The sequence below is a fragment of the Coffea arabica genome, chromosome 11c, assembly GCF_036785885.1.
Source record: "Coffea arabica cultivar ET-39 chromosome 11c, Coffea Arabica ET-39 HiFi, whole genome shotgun sequence".
NCBI lineage: Eukaryota > Viridiplantae > Streptophyta > Magnoliopsida > Gentianales > Rubiaceae > Coffea > Coffea arabica.
The window spans coordinates 31,270,750-31,293,702 of NC_092330.1; the positions used below are offsets into that span (position 1 = coordinate 31,270,750).

At 33.6% G+C, this 22,953-nt stretch overlaps 1 protein-coding gene, 1 long non-coding RNA gene and 1 other non-coding gene across 3 annotated transcripts; 1 reads left to right on the plus strand and 2 right to left on the minus strand.

The window, feature by feature from the left end:
- The first annotated feature begins 11,833 nt into the window (after nt 1-11,833).
- LOC140016545 (protein ASPARTIC PROTEASE IN GUARD CELL 1-like) lies at nt 11,834-12,481 on the plus strand. Its single transcript, XM_072070087.1, has 2 exons — nt 11,834-11,921; nt 12,111-12,481. The coding sequence occupies exons 1-2, from the start codon at nt 11,834-11,836 to the stop codon at nt 12,479-12,481; spliced, it is 459 nt and encodes a 152-aa protein (XP_071926188.1).
- Nucleotides 12,482-15,624: 3,143 nt separating this feature from the next.
- Nucleotides 15,625-15,786, minus strand: LOC113717482 (U1 spliceosomal RNA). Its single transcript, XR_003454399.1, has one exon. It is a non-coding gene; the product is annotated as a U1 spliceosomal RNA (small nuclear RNA).
- A 2,850-nt stretch (nt 15,787-18,636) lies between these two features.
- LOC140016822 (uncharacterized) lies at nt 18,637-21,399 on the minus strand. The gene is made up of 2 exons (XR_011823073.1): nt 21,357-21,399; nt 18,637-18,704 (listed from the first exon to the last, which is right to left on the minus strand). It is a non-coding gene; the product is annotated as an uncharacterized lncRNA (long non-coding RNA).
- Between the last annotated feature and the right edge of the window lie 1,554 nt (nt 21,400-22,953).

Here is a 22,953-nt window from a genome sequence, read left to right on the forward strand (position 1 = left end):
TTCCGAATATTGGCAAACACTTGCATCTAGATGCAAAAATTAGCAATGTCAAATATTAGCAAACAACTGCATTCAGCTGCAAAAATCAGCAATGTCATTCACAAAAGCCAATGACTTGCCTACTTTACATTATCACTTGGTGATATTTGGATGAACGTTCAGAAGGCGCATGTATCAACAATATCCACTTCAATATCATATCATGCTCTTTTTCCTATTTCCCTAAGCATCGATCAAATTTATAAACAAATTGATTGAGTGTAAATGCCTCCAGTTACCAATAGAAAAGGGATATAAATCTACCTAGAGGCGAAAAGAATAGATAGCAATCTTTACCTATTTGCCCTGTTTTGGGCTTCCAAATGCCTAAAGCAAGCCTCTTTCGAGGCTTTCATTTTCCTTGTCCCAGCCTTTGGTGCATAAACCACAGCAATTAAGTTGGTTTCGCTCAACGCTAGATACATGAAAATTTCATCAACCTTAATTTGAAGAAAAATCAAGTAGAAATTCTAACAAAATATCGTCACAAAACCAAATTTGCACACAAACAAGAGGGAAAAAGAAATTTTTGAAAAGTTTGAGAACTATCAGACGATATTTCAAAAGGAAATATTCAAGAACTATTATGAAACATGAAAAACCTCAAAATATTTAAGGCATACGAGGAAGTTGAAGCAGCATAAGGGGGAAAAATATTTTTTAGCAATAATCCAGACAACAGTGAGCAGAGATACCCTATTTTTGGCATTAATTTATGCATTTTTTCTGGATTGTTTCTCTTATTTATTCTTGACATGTTTAACTCTTAATGCTTCTACAGAACATGATTATTCATGAAAAACTGAGTTGAGATCCGCTTTTCTTCTATCTGCCATTTAATGCGTCCGAATTGTATATGCATATCATCGAACAGCTACAAAGATCTTTTGGATGAATTATTTCCATCAGTGTTCCCTAAATCGTTATTTACCATCTACTGTAGCACCAAAATGATTGAGGTACGTCAGCTTGCATTACCATTTGGTGTCGCTTATATGCAAATTTGCCAATTGCTTGTGCATCAGTTTGGTATTATATTTGAACCAGTATTTCATGTTTGCTGATTATTATCTTACGTGCATCTCAGATATTGTCACAGAAGATGGAAGGATATATCTTAGAAAGGACTCAACTTTGCTCCACAAATTAGTTGGTTTTGAGGTGATTTTGTCTAAAGATGCAAAGCATCCAAATGATCCTGTCACAGAATACTTCATACAAGCACAAGACACTCAACTGCTCGTTTCAAGGTTGCTACAATTATATTAAATTGGAAGTCTAATGTCTACAAACACAGCGTTACATTGTAGGCTTGAGTAGTATTGCATGATTTTACAGCATTGGTGTGTGTGTGTTGTACTCTTTAATGTGTGTTCTGCAATACACTAATGATTAAACTTTTCTTTTTTTCTTTTTGTAAAAGATTAATCTATAAAGTTGTACTACTGATAACTTGATGACTGATGATGATTAAAGAGGGACTATCTTTAGATGCTTTGAAGCGCTTATAAGATTGGTGGTAACCATTCCTATTTATAGTAAAACGGAAATGACTTCTTTGATAATGATATCCTCCTCTTTAGCTTCCCTTGTAATCTCTCTGCCTTAGTGTGGGAAACTAAGGATCATATGGCGTTAGTAACTTTTTTTTTTCTTTTTCTTTTTTTTTTTTTTTGATAAGAAAGGTTATTTCATTCAAACAAATCTACACTAATGACATAAAATACATTAAACAAATATAACACGGATACATATAGATTTGAAATCAATGAATATAACAAATCTATATGTTAGTAATTCTTAGTCATAGAATGATGAAGTCAGATCGTTCTTTGAATCTAAATCCACGCATTGCTGCCCTTATGATGCACTTTTTAGAAATGATTTCAATTGCTTCGCTGTCATTTTGAGACTCGGAGTTCTCTTCAATTTCACAAATTAATCATGAAAATAACCTCTCAAGAAAGTTAAATCCAACTCTAATTAATAGGATTTCAACGTGTTTGCCTGAAAATTAAACTAACAACAACGCTAATTAATTCCACTAAAAACTAAGTAAAGTCCAACAAAAATTCAATTCTAAATCCAATGCCACCACATTAAGGCACTTGCAATTATATAATTTGTGTGTTGTTGCATCTTTTTTGACATTATGTGTTCATGTTATGCACTCAGGAGGAGCATTAATAGACAAATCATATTAAGTTGAAATTAGAGTTTCAGCAACAACAAAAGCCACAAAAAATAAACACTCTTTCTCCACACGTATATACCGTCACACAAAAACAATGGATATATAATTATGAACTTTGAGAAAAACTGAAACCAGAATAAGAATTAGGGATTCAAACGCTATTAAATCCTCTGAGCATTCCTTCAATTCAACATGCAATTTACATGAAATTGAAAAGGAAAAAACACAAAAATTCATTGAACAGGTCAAGAATTTTTAGTTATTAACCAAAAGAGTAAAACATTTTTTTTAAAGCTTGAAAAGAGTAAAAAAAAATCAATTTGATAGTAGCCGTTAACGTTTCGAAATATAACTTTAAACTTTCAAAGTCTAGCCAGCATATTCATGAACTTATGAGTGCCTGCGGACTATTATGCTATTACAATTTCTGTTTAATGCGAAATAATGCAGAGAAAAGGATGGTTCGGCTCAATTGCATAAACCTAGGAAGGGCAGTCGAATGTAACTCAACCTGCTTTTTGTCGAAATAAACCTGGGATGCAGCATATACAAGCTTGAAGATTTCTTGTTACCTTCCATTGTCTTCAAAACCCAAGTAATTTAGAACTCTAAGCTGTTCAGCAATTTTGATAAAAAAAAAAAAAAAAAATGAGAGACAAAGTATGAACCAAAAGGAACCCACCATTAGATTTGAAGGCAGGTTCAAAACTCCAAGGGAAAGGGAACAGCCTGTAAAAGGCATTTTTGCCCAAAAAAATTTTATGTTTTCGTGAATTATATTTTCAATTATCTTTTTATTTAATGTATATCAAATCTGTATAATTTTTTTTTTTTACAAAACTTCAGAAAATAACAATCCAAACGGCCTCTAAAAGTCCCACTCACCATATTTTCAGCTCCACCTAAACTGACCACAAGCATTTTTTTCATGTACAACGTATGTGCATGGGAAAACACCCAAAAAAGATTTATGCCAACAATCTCCGTTTTAAAATAAAAAAATGGGAAAAATGGTGGGTAAGTGTAATATGGTGAAAAAGAATAGATGTTACTCAAGAAAATCTGATTGTTGTTGGCCTCCCATAAAGACAGCATGGCAAGCTCAATGGAAGGTCAAAGATTGTCACCGAAAACCTCAAATCCAGAAAGGCCCCAAAAGCACTATTCATCATGTAACATTGTAACTCTCTCATTTATAAGTTAACAAATGATAGCTTATGCCAAAAAAAAAAAAAATCTTATGCATTTTTTTTCTTTTGAAGAGAAAAATAAATGAAAAGCCAGGATTAGAATTTATAATTCAAACATAATTAAGAGTTTTAGTCATTGCTTACATTCAGCAAGCAATTTACATGAAAGTGACAAGGCCAAATGCCAAAAGAAAAAAAATCATTAAATAAAGAATTTTTAGTTATCAAGTGATCTAATATGACTCATTCTTTAAAAAAAAAAAATTGTCGGAAGTAGCCGTTAAAGTCTCAAAATAGGACTTCAAAATTTTCACACTGTAACACATTTGTGAACCTAAGCTGGCATTTTTGTGGGACCTCTGAATACAAATCATGAGTTAGAACGATTTTTCATCAATTTCTTCTACTCTTAACTTACATCAGGTTAGAGCACAAAAAAAAAAAAAAAGGGATAATTTCGGAAACCTCCCCTTTTTTGATAATTTCATGTGGCTCCCTTAAGGTTTCAAAAATTACACCTACCTCCCTTACCCATTTAAAATGATAATACTAACCTTAATATTTTAATAAAACTATCTTGTTGCCATGTATATACAAAGGATGGATTTTATAATTTTTTCCTTTTTCCTTCCTATTCATTTTTCTTATATTTCATTAGAAGTATAGAAGAACTATCAATGTTATCGTTAATATCTATCCAGATCAAACGTTAAACTAGTACTTTTTTATGACTTGTAATATCATCCAATTTTCTCGTAAGTCTCAAAATCAAGAATAAATCAACAATAATTAAAAAACAAATGGCCCAAAATCACTACCAAACTATGGTAGTTCCATCACTAAGCTAGTCCATAAACTTTTATTAAAAGAATAGTCCATAAATTAAAAAACACAAGGTAACACTTTCTTCTCTATCTAAAAAGAATCTATATTCCCAATAAAACACAATAAAAAATAGCTTATCATAGCAAAATATTTATTGTTATAGTTGATTATTAAATAACAAATATTGGCATGAAAAACTTGAACCTCTTTTTTTTTTTTATAATTGTATCAAATTACTTTACAATTGTTTAGAAGAATGAATTGAACTTTACAAGATAAGGGCATTTTAGGGTATTCATTAAATTTTTGACCTTATTTTAAGGTTTGGTTACCAAAATGTCAAATCAAGATAGGTAAGTGTAATTTTAAAAACTTCAAGGGAACTAAGTGAAATAGTCAGAAACCTCAGGGGAGGTTTCTGAAATTATCCCAAAAAAAATATAAAAATAGCATGACTAATTAAATTTGGTCTTGACTTTCAAGTATGTTCAAGGGATCCACTCATGCACCATTTACTCTTTCTTCCATTCCCAAACAATTCACATCTTCCTGAGCCCACCCCCCGCCGCCACTGGTCATAAGTCTGCAGGTATTCATCCTCTTCTACATGGAAATTTTTCTTAAGGAAAAAGATTAATCACAAAAAAGAAATATCCAGTCTGACATTGGATTGGAGCAAATGTCTCAATTTTATTTAAATGCTGCAGTTGAATTTCTTGATTTTTTGAGATTCCACTTCGATTGTACTTAGGTTGCCTGCATGCCATCCCCATTTGGTAAGATTAAAATTGATTTTTAGGATTTTATCTTGATTGTTTAGGGGTCACAGACTTTATATGACAAAATCCTAATTCAGATAAGTTGTGCATGTATTGGATTTTGATTGACATCCAATTCCCACTGTTTGAAATACATTTCTGCGCATGATTTTTTCATAGGATCTATTTATTTTCATCTGTTTGTGATTGTTTCTGCACATGATTTCTTATAGGATCTATTTATCTTCATCTGTTATGTTGATGTTTGTTATGTTGATCATCGTGGCAGAGGATCATGGTTTTGCTAAATTAAGACTCCTGTTTCATTTCTTCAAACACATTTTTTAAGCCAAGTTTTACTTGTTCTTTTTTTTCCCTCCATTTTTTCCCCCGTCATCATGCTGTAATCTGTAACTGTACCTGTACTACTATAAATCTTGGTGTTGTTTTGGGAGTTTCACCGCAGAAGAATTGAAGAGGAGAAATGGAGGGATTTCTAAAGATCCTTTGTTAGAGAATAAATAATTTATTTGTTTATTTTTGTCGAGCCTTTGAAAAATGCGGGAAAAAAGATCGTTAGTTTAAACGTGCAGATTTCCCAACTTTGCCCTTGCGGAACTATTTGATTATGATGCAAAATAAAGGGGAAAAACGAGTAACTTTCTTTTCTTTTCACGGCCAAAATAACGAAAGGAACTTGAATTTGTTCTCTATCTCAAAGGACCTAAGCTCCCAAATAGACGAATTTTGATTAGATGGGAAGGGGCTGTTGGAAAAATGGCTATATCCATTGTAGAGTGAATGAGAAAATTGTTCTCATAATGGCACTCTTGAAAGAACCCAGGATAATTATCTATCATTCATTCATGTATATAGGATTCATGTATATTAATTATTGATACATGATAGGATTCATGTATATTAATTATTGATACACGATTTTGGATAGGATACATGTACTTAATACATGATTTTGGAGTTATTTTATTGAGATACATGTATGAACATGAATGTGGTGCTCTGATAAACGTGAAGATAATTATCTGGAATTTAACACTTGTTGCCAATTTCTAACAGTCACCCTTGGCCTGCATCTATAAATAGACGACTCTCCTTTTGTTTGAAAAAAAAAGCTCTCTCTCTCTATTTTCCTTCTTGTATATTCATCTTTTATAGTGTTCCATATTGCTCTAGTTCGAGTTCGCTGTGGTGAAGAAAGTTTGGTGCTGACATATTCACCTTTAATCCGTTGTATCCTGGGAGACAGACGCCTACTCAACCTCGAGCACTCTATCTGGAGGGGGCGAATCTGTTTTAAGAAAATTGTGCTCACAAGCCTCGGATTGTTATTATTGTTCTTTTTCGATCATTTCTTTGTAGGTTGTATTTATTCTTCTCTTTAGTGTATCAACCTATTTTTTATTATTTTCACTAACAGGGGCAACGAACAATTAACAAAATCAACAAATGTATAGTGGTATATATTGATATCTAATGACGTAGCTTTTCTAATTTTTGAATGATCATAAATAATTGTATAAAAATCAGTTTACATTCTTGAATAATGACTAGTGATAAGGGCACACCCGATATGTGTAATTTAGGAACAATCATTTTTCATATGAAAGAATTAATATAAAATTTTCATAAACAAATAAAATAAACTTTGATCTTTTAAAAATTTTTTGAATGGAATTTTAATTAATTTGTTGGTTACAATATTTGTAAATGTTTATGGGTGAAAATTAGTGTGATTACATTAGTTGGTAATATGGGTAATATGTAATTAGATGGTGAAGTTATAATTTAATGATTGTGAAGAGTTAAAAATCTAAAAAGTGACAAAAAAAAAAGTTTACAGCAAATTCAATGCTCTCCCTTTATGTATAATATATAGTATAGATAGAGAGTTTCGGCATAATTGCACCATTAATATATAGCAAATTCAATGCTCTCCAAGTCGTAATTGCACCATTCTACACTACTATTCCGACTAGATGTGAATAATTTTATTTTTTAGAACACTTTTCTTACTTTGATTTCAACTTTGCTTTTTTTTTTTTTTTTTGAAGATCTTATTCTAACGTTATTCTTACTAATGCAGGAAGTGTTACCAAGGTTTCTTTTGATATTTGTCCATCATGGAACCAGGTAGTCTTTACGAATTCACTAAGTTCTTCAATCTGTACCGGTTCATTACCCGGACTACTAATGAACCTCAATCACCTTGGCCAATGACAGGAAACGAGGTGCAACCTAAGACAACTCGGAAGGATGCGAACCTCAATCACTTCTCCCGACTGTCTGATTCAATCATTTATCACATCTATTCGTTTTTACCCACCCGAGATGTTGCCTGTACCTCCATCCTGTCCAAATCCTGGTATCGTATTTGGACCCTTTATTCATTTGTTGTCTACCATTTTATCTGCACTATGTGGGGCCAGGACGAAGAACAAGATGAAAAAGGAGTAGGACGGGTTCAAGAATGTGGTAGAGAGGTTCCTGGCCCAACGTTTGAATATACTGGCAGCGGCAATAGAAAGGACGATTTCCTGTCAATGGCAGGAAAATTCATCAGACGGCGCTTTATAGAAAACTTAAATATACAGAGATTCCAATTGTACATTGACTTCCCTAAGATGGGCTCACTGGCTCGAAGATTGGATATATGGATTGATTATGCAATGATGAGGGCTGTGCCGGAGCTTGTTCTTCGCATTGACTGCTTAACCAGTGATACACATGTTGGTCATCGCATTAACGCTTTATCAAGTCGTCAAAGGCTCCATTATGCTATACCTCAATTTGCTGTTGAAGCTAGGTGGCTAAAAATTTTGGGGTTGAGTGGCTGCAGATTTGCGACTTGTTTGGACATCAAACTTCCCCAGCTGCAGAGCCTTTCATTATGTCATTCGTGCTTTGATGATAAGTCTCTACTGGAAAGGTTTCTCCTTGGATGCCCACTGGTTGAGTATGTGAAGATATCATTCTGCAATTGGATGGACAAACTTCTCTCTGTCCCGAACTTACCTGAATTGAAGCATTTTGAGTGTTTGTTCTGTGATATGGTTGATATTATTCAAATCAATGCAGCTAAGCTTCGTACTTTCTCATTTGCGACAATGAAGGAAGTCAAAGAACTTTGGCCAATGACCATTGACTGGACAGCCTGTGCTACAGCACTGAAGGAGTTGAAAATATATGCGAATGGTGCCGCTGACATTGATATGTTAGAGACACCAATATCTCAGCTTCTCTTTCTTGAAACATTGGATATACGCGGCTGCGAAAGTTATGCGGGTTTCAAGATCTCAAACAAAACTCTTAAGAGATTGATCTTTAGAGATTGCAGTCACATGTCAGCTACTCAACTTGATGCTCCACAGTTAGAGTTGCTTGAATTCAACAACTGCGATAAACCTTTTCTTCCTTGCAATGCCTCGAATAAACTTCAGACTATCTTTAGTTTGTTCTTTAGAGGACATTCAATTGAGTGGCTTTTGCGATTGAAGTATTTTCTCAGGACGTTAAAGCATTGGGAAGATTTGAAACTGATCGTCTATCCTGAGCATCAGGTACTACACTTCTTTCTTAACCACTTAGCTAAGGTTCTATGAATATTTTTTTGTTGCTTTACTTGGTTTGAGAGTTATATGTGATGCTATTCGACAATGGACTTATAAATCTTGAAATTATGTACTCCCTTCCCTTTTCTCTCTGCTCTATGCATGCGTTTCTGAGTTTCAATTCTTTTGCAGACCAAGATTACGGAGGAGCTACCAGTCGAGGTATGGTCTTCTATCCATCATCTGGTTCATTAAATATTCTTTTGAATCTATAATCTCCCTTTTAATTTTTCTTTTCAAACTATACTTCCTAATGGAATTATTCTTGTGCAGGACATGGCTATTCATGACAGACTCAGTAAGGTAAGCTGTTCTTACATTTTAATATATAAATTTAGTGAAACCCTCTTTATCGATGTATTCAAACTGCAATCATGTGGACGTATGATTTGTGAACACATTAAAAATATTGTTTGATTGCATAGCATATTTACGCAGATTAGCTCGACCAATGTGCTAACCTTCCTTTGCTGATCATTTTCTTACCTATATGTCAGTTTGTACTAGAAAAGGCCAGGGAACTTAGCAGTAGTCCAGGCAAAGACCAGAGGCTAATCAGTTGCGAGCTGGATACCTCTGAAGCAGTTGGCTATCCACCGGATCCAGGCGCAGAAGTCTTTAATGTGAAACACTCAAGTCCTGGCAGTAAGGCTTCTAAAATAACATTCATGTGGAAGTATGATGCTTCCCAACGGAGGTTTATACTGTAGTCCAAGTGCCATTTCTCCATGGTGATGGCAATTGATGTAAAGAATAATAGCCTGAAATAAAAGTTCGATCAAAAGTTGCTCATCAGTAATTTTTGGCACTCAAAACTTTGGCTTAGAATTTCTGGGATTTGAACTTCATTTTTCATCTTGTTTTAACTTGTGTATTTAAGTTTTTTGGATTGGTACAGCACTTTTCATATCTTTCTTTTGATGTTTCATATTTGACTTGCACATTTAGTCATAAGTAGAGGTCGCAATTTCCATCCATATCCATTTAACCATCCATATCCATCTCACTCAAATAGTTTTGGATTACCGAAAAAATTTAAATGGACATTAATGGACATCCAAATAAAACCAATTGTCTTGATGGTTTTAAGTGGATAATCCACTCAATCCATCTCAATCCATTTAAGAAGGCAACGAGCAAACCCAGCATGTTTTGGTAGTACTACTGTTTCTTATGATGCTGAGTAAATATTCCAAGTCCAAGACACACTAATCAGCTCTTCCAACTCGCGTGGTCAAAGGTTTCTTCTCAATCAGCATATTCCAAATTTTTACGTGCTTTATTTATTTTATTTTTCCATTTTTTCTGTTTTTATTCTTCTTTTCTATCAAAACTCATCCTATTAATTAACTTAGGAGTGTCATTTTAAGCTACGTATTAGTTAAAGAAATTAGATGTGTTAGTTAAATGAATTTTAAATAAAAAATTGGATATCCATCATCCATTTGCATCCAATCCATACACAATCATTTATTATATGTATTTAAACAGATTGGACTATTTAATCCATGATCCATTTATATGAAATCAATTATAATCCATATATCCATTTTGCACTTCTAAATATAAGCCCTTACAATTCTTCGTTTCAAAGTGGCATGTGTTGGTATTGATGGCTGAAAGGAAATAGTTTAACATTTGGGGATTAGCTGCAGTAAGGCATGCTTTGTTCCATAAGTACATATACTTGTCATATATTTTGTCTATCCTAACATTACTGTGCTACGGTACCATCAACTCAAGTTGTGGCATGGGCTGTAATTCATTTAGGTTTTGTCTAAACCTTAGATGAGGCACCATTCTAAATTTTGCCTTGTACCTCGCCAACTCTGGTAATTGGCTCCAATTCCAAGATACCTAATTGCCCCTACTCCGGTTACTTTTAGGTTGGATGTCTGCGGCATGTGAATCTTTTCAATCTGTTTCTTATGTCTGTTTAAGGATATTTTGACATATCATACAAGAATTTTACTACTATCACTATCAGGATGGAAATTTAATTTACGGAAGCCATGCAATAATGTTTGTTCCAGAGGCCAGTGCCTTATTATTCTTTTGCTTTATTTGCATATTATGAATTATCATACATACCCATTTTACATTTTGGTTACTAACTCTGGGTTTTTTTTTTTTTTATTTTTCCCCCTCCTCTGCATATATAAAAGATGCTTCAATAAGGTAAAAAAAAATCTTTTTTTATATCTGATAACAATTTTGATATGATAATTTTTAATTACAAGTATTACTTGATTCTTAAACAAATTCTACAATAAAAAAAATATGAACAATCGTGATATGGTTGTTCATAAAAATAAAAATAATAAAATCTACTGATTTGTTATTTTTAACACATTTTGTCAAAAAAAAAAAAGAGAAGAGAGAGAGAGAGAAAAAGAAAAGAAAAAGGGACGAGTCCATTTCTCATTGCTTCCGTCCTGTGCATTCTGTCCCAAGAAAACAAGAAAACTTCCCCCATGGCTCCAACTAAAACACCCTCCATATGCAATGCCTCCTCCTCCTTCATCTTCTTCATTTTAATCCTCTTCTTCTCCTTCCGCCACTCGTCTCTTGTTTATTCTCTTCCTCAAAAACAACAACAAAAAAATCAAGTCCTTAGCGCGGCTGCCTTCATTCATAAAACTCTTCAACTCTTCTATAAAACAACTCCTCCGTGCCCCACTACTACTGCCACCACCGCCACTGCTGCCAATTCATCGGTGTTCAGTTTCTCTCCATCCACGCATTTCTGTGGTGAAACGCCACCTCCAAAACTATTCTGCAGACTAGCCTCCGGCTCAGCTCGAGTCAACTCCATCAACTACGAGCTTCAACTCTCTATTTCTCAAACTGTTCATCAAAGATTCATCCAACCCGAGGACCTGTAATACCCAGTAACCTCAGGGGAAAGCCAGGGAACCTTTGAGTACTTAGCTCGGGTCGGGTTGGGCTAACCCGTTAAAGAATTCTTCATGTCCATAGACACCGGAAGCGACGTTAGCTAGCTCCAGTGCCAGCCTTGTGACTTTTGTCACCAACAGTCCGACCTGATTTTTAACCCGGATCATCCACTTTTAATACCCTATCATGCTCTTCCCGGCAGTGTAATTCCCTTAAAATCAACAGTTGCAGTGATGACACGTGTCATTGTTACGTGTCTTATGGGGATGGGTCATTTACGTACGGGGACTTGACACGGAAATGGTGACGTTTGGGAGGGCCGGTTCAGTTAGCAATGTTGCTGTTGGATGCGGGCATGATAATGAGGGGTTGTTTTCTGGCTCAGTCGGTTTAACCAGGCTAGGAATTAAATCGCCGTCATTTCCTTTATAAATTAAAGCAACATTGTTTTCGTATTGTCTGGTGGATATGGATACCCATCCATCTTCAACTCTCAAGTTCAATTCAACCCCATCTTGTGGCTCAATCATTATTTCAATGGTTCATAACCTGAAATTTGTTATATACTTTTATGTAGATCTCGTGAGAATTAGTGCTGGGGGAGAAAAATTGCCGATTCAACCCTCAGATTTTCAGGTTGGAAGTGATGGAACAGGAGGAGTTATGGTTGACTCGAGAATAGTAGTGACTCGGGCATATGAGTCCCTGCGTGACACATTTGCAAAGCATGCTAAGAACCTACATCCCATGAGTGGTTATTCTCTACTTGATACATGTTATGATTTGTCCTCTATCCCCGATGAAGTGAAGGTTTTTCATTTTTCCGGTGGGAAAATGTGGTCGTTGAAGTCGCAAAATTACCTAATTCCAGTTGATTCCAAGGGTAAGTTATGCTTTGCTTTCGCTCCTTCAGGCTCAATTTCCATCATCGGTAATATACAGCAGTGAGAGGCAAACATCAGTTATGATTTGGCCAAGAAACTGGTTGGTTTCAGCCCGGATAAATGCGAAGGCTATATATAGCTGTTTATTAAAATTAAAATTCAGTTAGGATTTAATTCTAATAAAACTAGAATCTTAAATAACTTGGATTCTATTATTTATATGAATTGTACATTTATAATATAGTAGATTAAGAGTGATATTCAAAACGTTAAAGAGTTTAGATCCAGTTTTTATTTTTGTCAAATCAGTAAAGGGAATGTCAGCACGACGATGCACAGTATTTAGTGTCGATGTGTGGTTATTTCAAAGAAGGGTTTAAAATTATGGAAGATTTGTGATAACTAATTTTATGGAAACGATAATTGTACTAATTTTTGATATACTGATAAATTGTACAATAGTGAATCTCATGTATACATTAATTAACCTAATACATGTACTATTGATGTAATAAAGATTAAACCATCAAAGTTCTTTGAAAACAAAATAATAAAGTGTAAGTTTAGAACTTTCAAACGTACGTAACAGGTAACGTTGATCTCATCCATCCTTGCAACAAATTTCTAATGATCACGTGAAGAAGAAACTGAGGATTGAAGGGAAGAAAATATGTGGATTCTATCTCCCTTGTATAAGCGATTGCGACTTACCATGTTATTGATTCTTTTATGCAACTTTTTCATGCATGTTCCATCGACACAAAAAGTAATTGTTGATTTGATAATCACTATAGCTTAATAGACCGAACAAAAATGTAACAGACACTGGCTTTGGCCTACATCACAAAGTCTGTTTCTCAAGGATTACACTGTATATTTTGATCTCTATTTAGATTATTCAAAACAAGACCGCAATCCAACCATAACCATATAGTTTTCGGTTAGGGAGTCATTTTCTTGTGTTGTGATGAGATGTTATATGGATTCTTGATCATTTTGGAACCATTCTCGTCATTTTATTTCATGGAGAGTAATGGTGGTTATAATTAAAGCACAACCTGGCTATTGTAAACTTGTATCCCTTTCCATCGATTTGCTTTCCAGTTGATTTCTTAGATTAAGAGCATATTATTTAATCTAATAGTCATGAAGTTTTGCTATATTCGATCCAATAGCTATAGAATATTAGATTATTATACATATGTATATATAATTTATTTATATATGGCTCTAGGTAAGGTCTTAATTTGGATCTGAATTTGAATATAAATCATAGAATATGAGACCCAATCCAAATCCAAGACTTTCTTACCTACAGATAGAATTTGGGTTTGGGTGAGATCTAAATTAGAGAAATTAAACCCAGATCCTATTCAAATACATTGGATCTATTTTGGATCTGGGTAAGATTCGGTCGATTAACATGTTTAGAGGTGAGTATTAATTAAGTTAATCTTGAGTTGCGAATGCCTTTTGACCCTATTTTATTTTGGAGTTGGATTGATTAATGCTGAGTGTTTGATTGCCTACAAATTGAGGGCCGGAGCTGGACCAAATGATGCCCACTTCATTTATGAACAGTTTCTTATTCATCTTAAGTCCCGTTTGATAAGTCAATTCAACACTTAAATTTAATAGAATCAGATTTTAACATATTCAAATTGTTTGATAACAAAAAATTGGACATCTGAATTAATTAAGTAGCATTGAATTTTCTAGACAAAACTTGATCCCAAAATTAAGTGATAAACTATTCACTTATTATTGAATGTAATATGCACTCAAATGTATTATATTCAATAATTAATAATTCAATAACTTAATGTATTCAGACTTTAGATTTCTGATTTCAGACTTCAGTTTTATAAAACGCAGCTTTAATCGTGATTCCATCCACCAATTCCTTCATAACTTAAATGAAAGATTTGAGAATCCACCAGAGCCGTTGAGACCTTTATTAGGGATGGATGTCATTTCTACATTTGTAGCTATTCAATTTAAATGGGACCTACGTTTCTTGTAGTTTGTATTAAGGACCTATGGACAATGACGGAGTTAAGGAGGGGTTGATGGGGCCAAACTCCCCCTAAGTATTAAAATTTTTAATTTATAATGTATAAATATATGTGTAAAATAAAGTTGACCCCTCTAATTTTTTATATAATTTTAGTTTTTATTATAAGAATTTATATATATATATATACTTATAATTAAAGTTAACATTTGATTTTTTTAGATATCATATATTTAAATGGATAGAAATTATTTTGAATATAGCATATTAAAAAAATTTTGACGCCTAAAAAAATCCAGGCTCCATCACTGGTTCACTGCCTATGGATTTCAAACCTTTACTATATGCTGCTCATCGTTACGCGAGCTGAGTGTTAGAAAGGTGGCCCCCAAGACCACATGCTTTCCTCTGGGATCTCTAGTAAGCATCAGAAGGGGATTATTCCAAAACTTTAACTCTACTATGCAAAGAAGCAAAGGTCCTTAGACTACCAGGATATTTTGATTTTTTTAATTTAATATATCATTGCCTTGATGAAATCATATTGAATAAGTTATGGCATATAGATTATTACTTGGTTAAATAATTGACAAAATAAAATAATGACATTGGTTTTTTCTTGTTAAAGCTGCCTTCTATGTGTGCTCTCCTACATTTAAATTCACATAATTTCTTCCAACAAGAAACTAATATTTATATTCCCTCCATCTCATTCTTGACAGACTTATTTTCTTTTTACATCCATCTCATATTATAATCCAATCTTCAATTGAAAAATGTTGATGTAGTTAATTTGTAAAAATGCCCTAGACTTGTTTTCCTTCTTCATACGTCTTAAATTGTAGTCCATTTTTTAATTGATGAATGTATATATATAGTTAATTTGTAATTTTTCTAACATGTCCTTATTTAATGTAGGCTATTATTGAATATAACCTAATTTATTTACTGTAAAGCTAAGTAATTATACTCCATTTAATGTAATTTATTTACTGTAAACCTAAGTAATCATTAATCATACTCTATTTAATTTATTAGTCATACTCCATTTAATAGAAGGATATTTTAGGAGGGAGTATTTAACTCTCATGATTTGGACCCATAGGCTCCGCCTGGCAATTAAGAGCCTCGAAGCCCACAAAGTTACAAGACAATATTTTGGAATTAAGCATTGGGCAGGAATTAAGCATTGGGCAGGGGCCGCGCGAACGCAGGCCCCCGTTACCACAAATTATGACGTAGGATCAACCAACTTGGGCTGACCTTAGGCGGGCACCCCTCCCAAGTGCAATGGAGGTCACCAACCTAGGCCATGGGCCTTCTTGATCGCCCATTGACCCCGTCCAGGTAAGTATGTTTCCAAGTAGCTTCCAGGGATATTTAAGTATGCGTTACAAGGCTTGCCGTCTCTTGTGTGTCTCGATGTGGGATGATGCTTTCGTCAATGCTTTTGTCATTCTATTCTGTATTGTGGGACCTAACTCCTAGCTTGTAACAACAAGAAGTATTGTTACGTTTCGGATAAAAAAAAGAGAAAGAAAATCAAATTAATAATCAATAAATATACATGAGTTCCAATTTTATCGAGATTCTACTGCCCCTTTTAGGTATCACACTCACGAGTAAAATTTGCTGTAGGATAATGATAGAGGGGTTAAGGACCATTAAATTAAACATAGTTAAGTATTTAATAGTTAAACTATCTATATCTATATAAATTTGAGAAGGGTTTTTTAGCAATAAGTCTCCACACACCTTCCCACCCTCAATTCTAATTTTCTAGTATTTTATATTTAATTTATTTTGTAAAATATATCATGTTTACGTTTGAAACACACCACTAAGTTTCCATTAAATAAGAATCCTACTCCAACTAACACTCTTTTCTTCACACATCTTCCTACTCCAATTAATACTCCTCCAATTAACAATTTCACTCCAATTAAAACTCCCCCAACCCAATAATAAGATATAACAACATAATTTCACTAGAAACCGCTATTTACCAAATTTGAGAAGGGGTTTTTAGCAACAAACCTCCTCATCTACTCTTCAGATTTGAAATAATTGGTTATTTTTTAAAATCATTTCATTTCAAATTATTAGTTAATGCGCATGTTATCTTATTTAAACTTCAACTCATCACATTTCCTTATTGCAATATGTTATTTACAATTCTACTCCAATTAAGACTTCTAAAAGATCATAAGAAGAGATAACAAATATAACATCCTTTTCATGCCTTCTTAATTTAAATAATAAGTAAGGGGAAATATTATTTACACTCCCATTTTTGTTATTCACACTTCCATAATCATTGTGATCATATGGTTTTCATTAATTAAACTATAGAATAAAATAAATGCTGGAATTGCAAATTATAAAAAAAAATGGAGTGCAAATAACATTTTCCTAAATAAGAAGTGGCTTTCGTGCCTTTCTAATTTAAATAAGTAAGAAGTGGCTCCAATTATAGAGGAATTTGATTTGAAATTTATTAGTGGGAGGGTAAATAAAGAGAAAACATTACCAAACTTTGTAAAAGTAAAAAAAGTAAATGATAATATTTTATCTTTTAACTTAGTAATTCTAAGTAAAATGGCGAAATTAAATAGAAAACAAAAACGAAACGAAATAATGTCATGAATTTAAAATATTAAGAATGGGTACCATTCATGAAATCACTAAATATAAAAAAAATAGTACTACTAGCCTTATAACGTGGAAATTTTTATTTGAAAGATTCATTTTTGATAAAAATAATGATAATAACAATACTAATTCTACCAAAATTTTTTGAAAAAGTAAGTTTATAGTTTAAGAGAAAGATATAAAACATTCGGCCCTAAGATACTACTTAATTTGTATAAATCTGAGCCAAATTTGACGCTGATTACATTTGAATAAGAATGCAAAACCCAAACACTAAGGATATCTTTTGGTATCATTAATTATTTATGTAGTCTTATCGCTGTCTTCATATGTAAATATGTATTTCCTATGTTAATATATATATATATATTGATTGTAGTACTTGAAGGTATTATAGATATTATCAGTTTTTCATTTCAATTTTTAGATGCTAATAATTGTAACCATTGTAATCAATTTTAGTTTTATATTTTCATTATGGTAGGTAAAGTTAAATATATTGGATCGCGGGGATGAATCTAGAGGTTAGGTGGGTAGGAGAGGGAAGGGAATGGTGAGGAGTTGAAAAATGGTAGAAAAGGCTGAAGAAAAAAATGTGGATTACAAGGATGGGCGGAGAAAGGAGAAAAAATGAAAGGGTCGCAGGGATATGAAATCTACACAAGAATGGTGATTTTTAATAATTTTGAGAATTCTAAAAATACATATTGCAGAGATTTTTTTAAAAATCTACGTTAAAGTTTATGACAAATCACTACAAGAAAATTGTTCATCTGTGACAACACAAAGTCATCACAGAACATACAAATATCGTCACAAATACATTTTATTGACGACTTTTTGATCGTTACAAAGTCGTCACTAAATCCCCGTCGGTAAAAGTAAACAGTGACGATTAAATAGTTTTCATTAGTGACGACTTTAAGTAGAGCATTTTTGACAAAAGATCAAGTCGTCAATAAAACACTTCCAGATTGTCGTCACTAATGACAACTATTTAGTGACGACCTGAAATGTCGTCACTAAATAGTTGTCATTAGTGACAACAATCCGGAAGTGTTTTATTGACGTATTGATCTTTTGTCAAAAATGCTCTACTTAAGATCGTCACTAAAAAGCACCAAAAGCCATTGTATATAACTATTTTACTGACGACAATTGTCGTCACAAATGTAGCTTAGATTTAGTGACAGTCTCTTTTGTGACAAGGAGTTTTTATTTTCTATTTTGTGACAACTTTTTTTTTGTCATTAGATAATTTCTCAATAGTTTAATAGTCATAATTTGGCCTGTAATCACTGCTAAATCATTGATTTTAAACAAACCATACAAATAAATATGAACGATTGATAACCAGAAGTATTTGCATTAGATTATATGGTAATAATATAGCATTCTCAAATGCCAAATTCAAGTGTACATTACCCAACTAATGCTTACAAAAATAACATTTGTCCAAAATATCACTTGTATATAAGGTACATTTACAAAAGCAATCACGGTTTAAGAAATTGAAGAACATCTAAATGAACCACTCCATGAGCAAAAGGCAATTTTGTCTTCAACATTCTTCAACCATAACCATAGATATCTTCCAAAAGCTAGTATGAATAGCATTTATCTGTCATAAAAGAGTAAAAGAAGTAGGTAAGGGGAGGAATACAATAATAAAGAACAAGTAATGAGACTTAGATTATTAAGACAAAAATTACAATTCATTAAGAACCTCATATAATTTGGGCCCACATATTACAACACCAGCAAGAAGTTAGAAATCACAGTCCAATCTATACAAATACAACACTGCATAAGCTCAACTAAAGAGCTCTCTAAAACAGTTTTTTTTTTTTATTTTCTTTCTTCTTCTTTAAATATCTCAACTTATTGAACAATTAAATTGGACTCCCACAGTAATTATTGTTTAATCTTTATGCTTTTGGTTGTTTATATATTAAAACACAGAAAGCAACTTATTGTACGAGGTGTGAATACAGGAGGTACTAGCTCTCTTTGATTTTAGGAGTTTATGCTTCATAAATCATGAAGGAAACGATGCCTTTTTAGGATTAAACTGTGCAAAGAGAATGAGCTATTTGCCTCACAATGTGAAAGTGAAGACCATCTAAACAGGTGAAACCAATCAAAGTTCACAAACGCCCCCTTTGCATTATATTCATTTCTTTCAAGTCACTACATAGGCAAAAAGAAGATTGCTATCCATGCATGGTCTGTCGCTTGTACTTGAAAATAATATACTATTGCAGATGAACAATCAGATTTTTACCTCTCTATTGATAAACTAACAGCACTATATACATGATACCTAGATATTTTCCAAAGAATAAGTTCAGATAACAATGATGCATAACATCAGCCCCAAAAAATGTTATTACACAACCATCAGCCCCATAACCATAACCATAAACTACACAATCATAACAAAAAATAGTCCACAATGATGGATAACATCAGCCCCAAAAAATGTTATTACCAGCTATTACCAAAAAACAGTTCACAGTGACCACAAGTTACCAAAAACTACAGATCAGCCATAACCATAACCATAAACTACACAACTATAACAAAAAATAGTCCACAATGATGCATAACATCAGCCCCAAAAAATGCTATTACCAGCTATTACCAAAAAACAGTCCACAGTGACCACAAGTTACCCAAAAACAGGTCACATCAGCCCCAAAAAATGCTATTATCAAAAACAGTCCACAATGATGCATAACATCAGCCCCAAAATCAATAAGTTAAAGGATCAGAATAGCAACAGTTCACATTAGTATTGTAATTCAATTATTCGTATGAGAAGGATGCATTACCAGCTATTACTACCAGATGCATTTTCATTGCCTTGGTTCTTGGACTGCAATTCTGCTCGTAAAGCCTTAAGGAGTTCCTGCATTTCAAGCTGCTGGTTTTGCATTTCACCTTGTTGATTCTCAAGCCTTTGCATCAGCTGCTGTTGAGATTGGACTTGAACTTCCAATTCAGCTGATCGTTTCTCAGCTTGTTCTGCCATTTTCTTGAATTCTTCTATCTCTACAAGTTTTTGTGTAATTAAACTAGCCTTGGAGGGGCCACGACCACGTACATATCCAGTTATACGCCCAGTCACCTCAATACAGATGTCTTCTTCGATTCGATTTACACCACTAGATTGAGCTTCTAGCTGTAACTCCTTCATTTTGCTCTACAATCATAGGCATAAGAGACATGAAGCATTGGTATTCAGTTGAAAGTGATATTTTTCTTACCAGTTTTTCAACTGATGTCTCGTCAACCATAGCATTCTTCTTTCGACTAAAATGTGTCATGTCATAAAGTTCAATTGTTCCAACTGTCCTTCCCTCCTTAGCTTCCTATTAGCAAAATAGGTTAAATAACCCAACCACACATCATAAATGAACTACTTTACACGTTTACTGACCCGGTCATCCTTATGATGTAAAAATGATTTTGTTCCAGCTGTATGGGCAGTTTCCTGCTTTGATCTGTTCAGCTTATTTTGCTCACTTAAGGCCTACAATTGTCAATTCTATCTCAGATCTAGATAAAAAAGAGACATTGGCAAAGTATATAGCAAATTAACAAGTATGTGCTACACATACCTTGAATTCTGGACTACAATAGTAATTGCAAAGGTAAATCCAATCTGATTCTTCCACATATTCTGGTCGACGTGCAAGAGCTTCCTCCTTAGAGCCATATTTTTTGAATAGCATGTGAAAATTATAACGTCGACTTCTGTACTGTGAATTTAATTGCTTAATTAAAGCTGGTTTCACATGCTCTCCTCCATCATAAGTGAAACTATTCTGAATTAAAAATAGAAGGACATATCAAAATCAGAAAAAATTAATGGACTAATTTAAATTGCGTCTAGAAAACCAAAAAAATACTATGATAGCAGATTCTTACATTAGTAATTCTTAGCAGTTGATCTCTATCATCTTTAGGAAGCTTGCCCTATTTAGGTGCTTTCCACTTGCCATACTTTCGAATAACGCAGCTTGCCTCTGAAATGTATCGCTGTGCACCTTCTCCAACTAGTCTTCCACTTATTTCAGAAACAGTAATGTTCACCTTTTTTCCAGCTTTCTTTTCATTTGATAGTGCAATATTACGCGTATATCCTCTTTTTCTTTTTAACGTCACTTGGTCTAGTAGATACAAAGTAAACAAGACCATAAGTGCTAACAATAGCAGCCATGGCAATAATTAGTTAATTAGAGTAGAATTACACGTAAAACTGACATACCTGAACCGTTTGACTCAAGGTCTTGCATACTTTCAGTTTCATTGCTTTCACAACCAATAGCTTGATTAGATCCAACATGCTGTGAAGTAGGAGTTCCATCAGTTTGCATCCTAGCAGCTTCTTGTGATGTCATTCCATTGCCTGAAAATTTTTCAGCAATCTGTCTACTCTCAGCTTGTATACCTGAATTTCTTGTAGCATTTTCTCTAGCAGAGGATGCACTAGGAATCTATAATCTAGCAATTTAAGCCACCATTATACAGCGACATGTAAAAGTTGAATCAATTGCTTTGTCATAAACCAGTTTATCTAAATGGCAGATTGAAAAAAATAATAACTAATCTCAGATTCATCAAATAGACGGATCCTAGAAGACTTTTTTGTTAATACAGGTTCAGTGACATTGCTTGTCTTGGGAATTGCACTATTTTTTGGTTCACTAGCTTGCTACAATAACATAAGAATGCGCTTATCAATAGTAACTAGTTTAGGATGATAATTGCTAGTTTAGGAAAAAAGAAAATATCTGGAAATGACTCTTGTTTCTTTACCTGACAGCTTACATTTTCTTCAGTTTGCTCCACAATTCCTCGCCCAGCATCCTGACTTTGTCGTAAAGTAAATTTTCCCTTTTTCCCCTGTCCAGCCATCTATCTACATAATCATATAACGCAAGCACCACCAAAATCGTAAACAACACAAGCAACCATGACAACATATCATAAACTACAGAAAAAATACAAGAAAAAATTTGATTAAGAAATTCAATGAACAACATTGTTTAACTGATTCATAGTCATCGATTTGTACAAATTGTTCATTTTCATCCTCAGAATTGAATTGTTGCTCAATTTTCTCATCATTATCAATAAAATTGTCATCCAATTGCCTTGCACGGCTAGCTGACAATTCTATAAAAAACATAGCACCAGCCTCTATCCTTTCTTCAGTTTGCACATCTCCTCTCTTCAAACTGACCAACTCAAGATTTTCTTGGACACCAATCAAATCTTCATGATACTCTTCTTGGTAAGCCTCTTCGTTATCAACCAAATCATCTTCATGCTTCTCAGGAACATCATAAGATGAGCATGGACTAACTAACTCTACAACATGCCAATTACCTCCAAGCTTCATATCTTGAAGATAGAAAACTTGTTCAGCTTGGGATGCTAATATAAAAGGCTGGTCTGAGTACCATGTTTTTGACATGTTGATGCTAGTGATATTGCTCTGCTTGTCTACTTTGATTCCCGAATTATTTCTCAACTCCCACCAATCACATTTAAACACAACTACTCGATTTTGAGTAAATGAGTATTCAACCTCAACTATATCAGTAATTATACCATAGAAGTATGTTTCTTTATCAGCATGCTCCCCCTTTACCATAACTCCACTATTTTGTGTCTTTCTTTCTCTTTCCCGAGCCTTAATGTGGAATCTAAATCCATTCACATTACAGCCAGCAAATGTATTGACTCGAAAATCAGGTTCTCTAGCCAAGGACAACAATTCATCAGTACATTCTCCACGTGCATGTGTATACATGACCTACATCAGCCATACCAGATTCTTTAATAGTTTACTAAAATAA

Bases quoted from the DNA above. Each gene is read 5' to 3' on its own strand.
- LOC140016545 (XM_072070087.1), top strand. From the start codon at position 11,834: ATGGTGACGTTTGGGAGGGCCGGTTCAGTTAGCAATGTTGCTGTTGGA. The intron at 11,922-12,110 runs GTTTAACCAGGC...ACTTTTATGTAG, and splicing joins GTTGTTTTCTGGCTCAGTCG to ATCTCGTGAGAATTAGTGCT.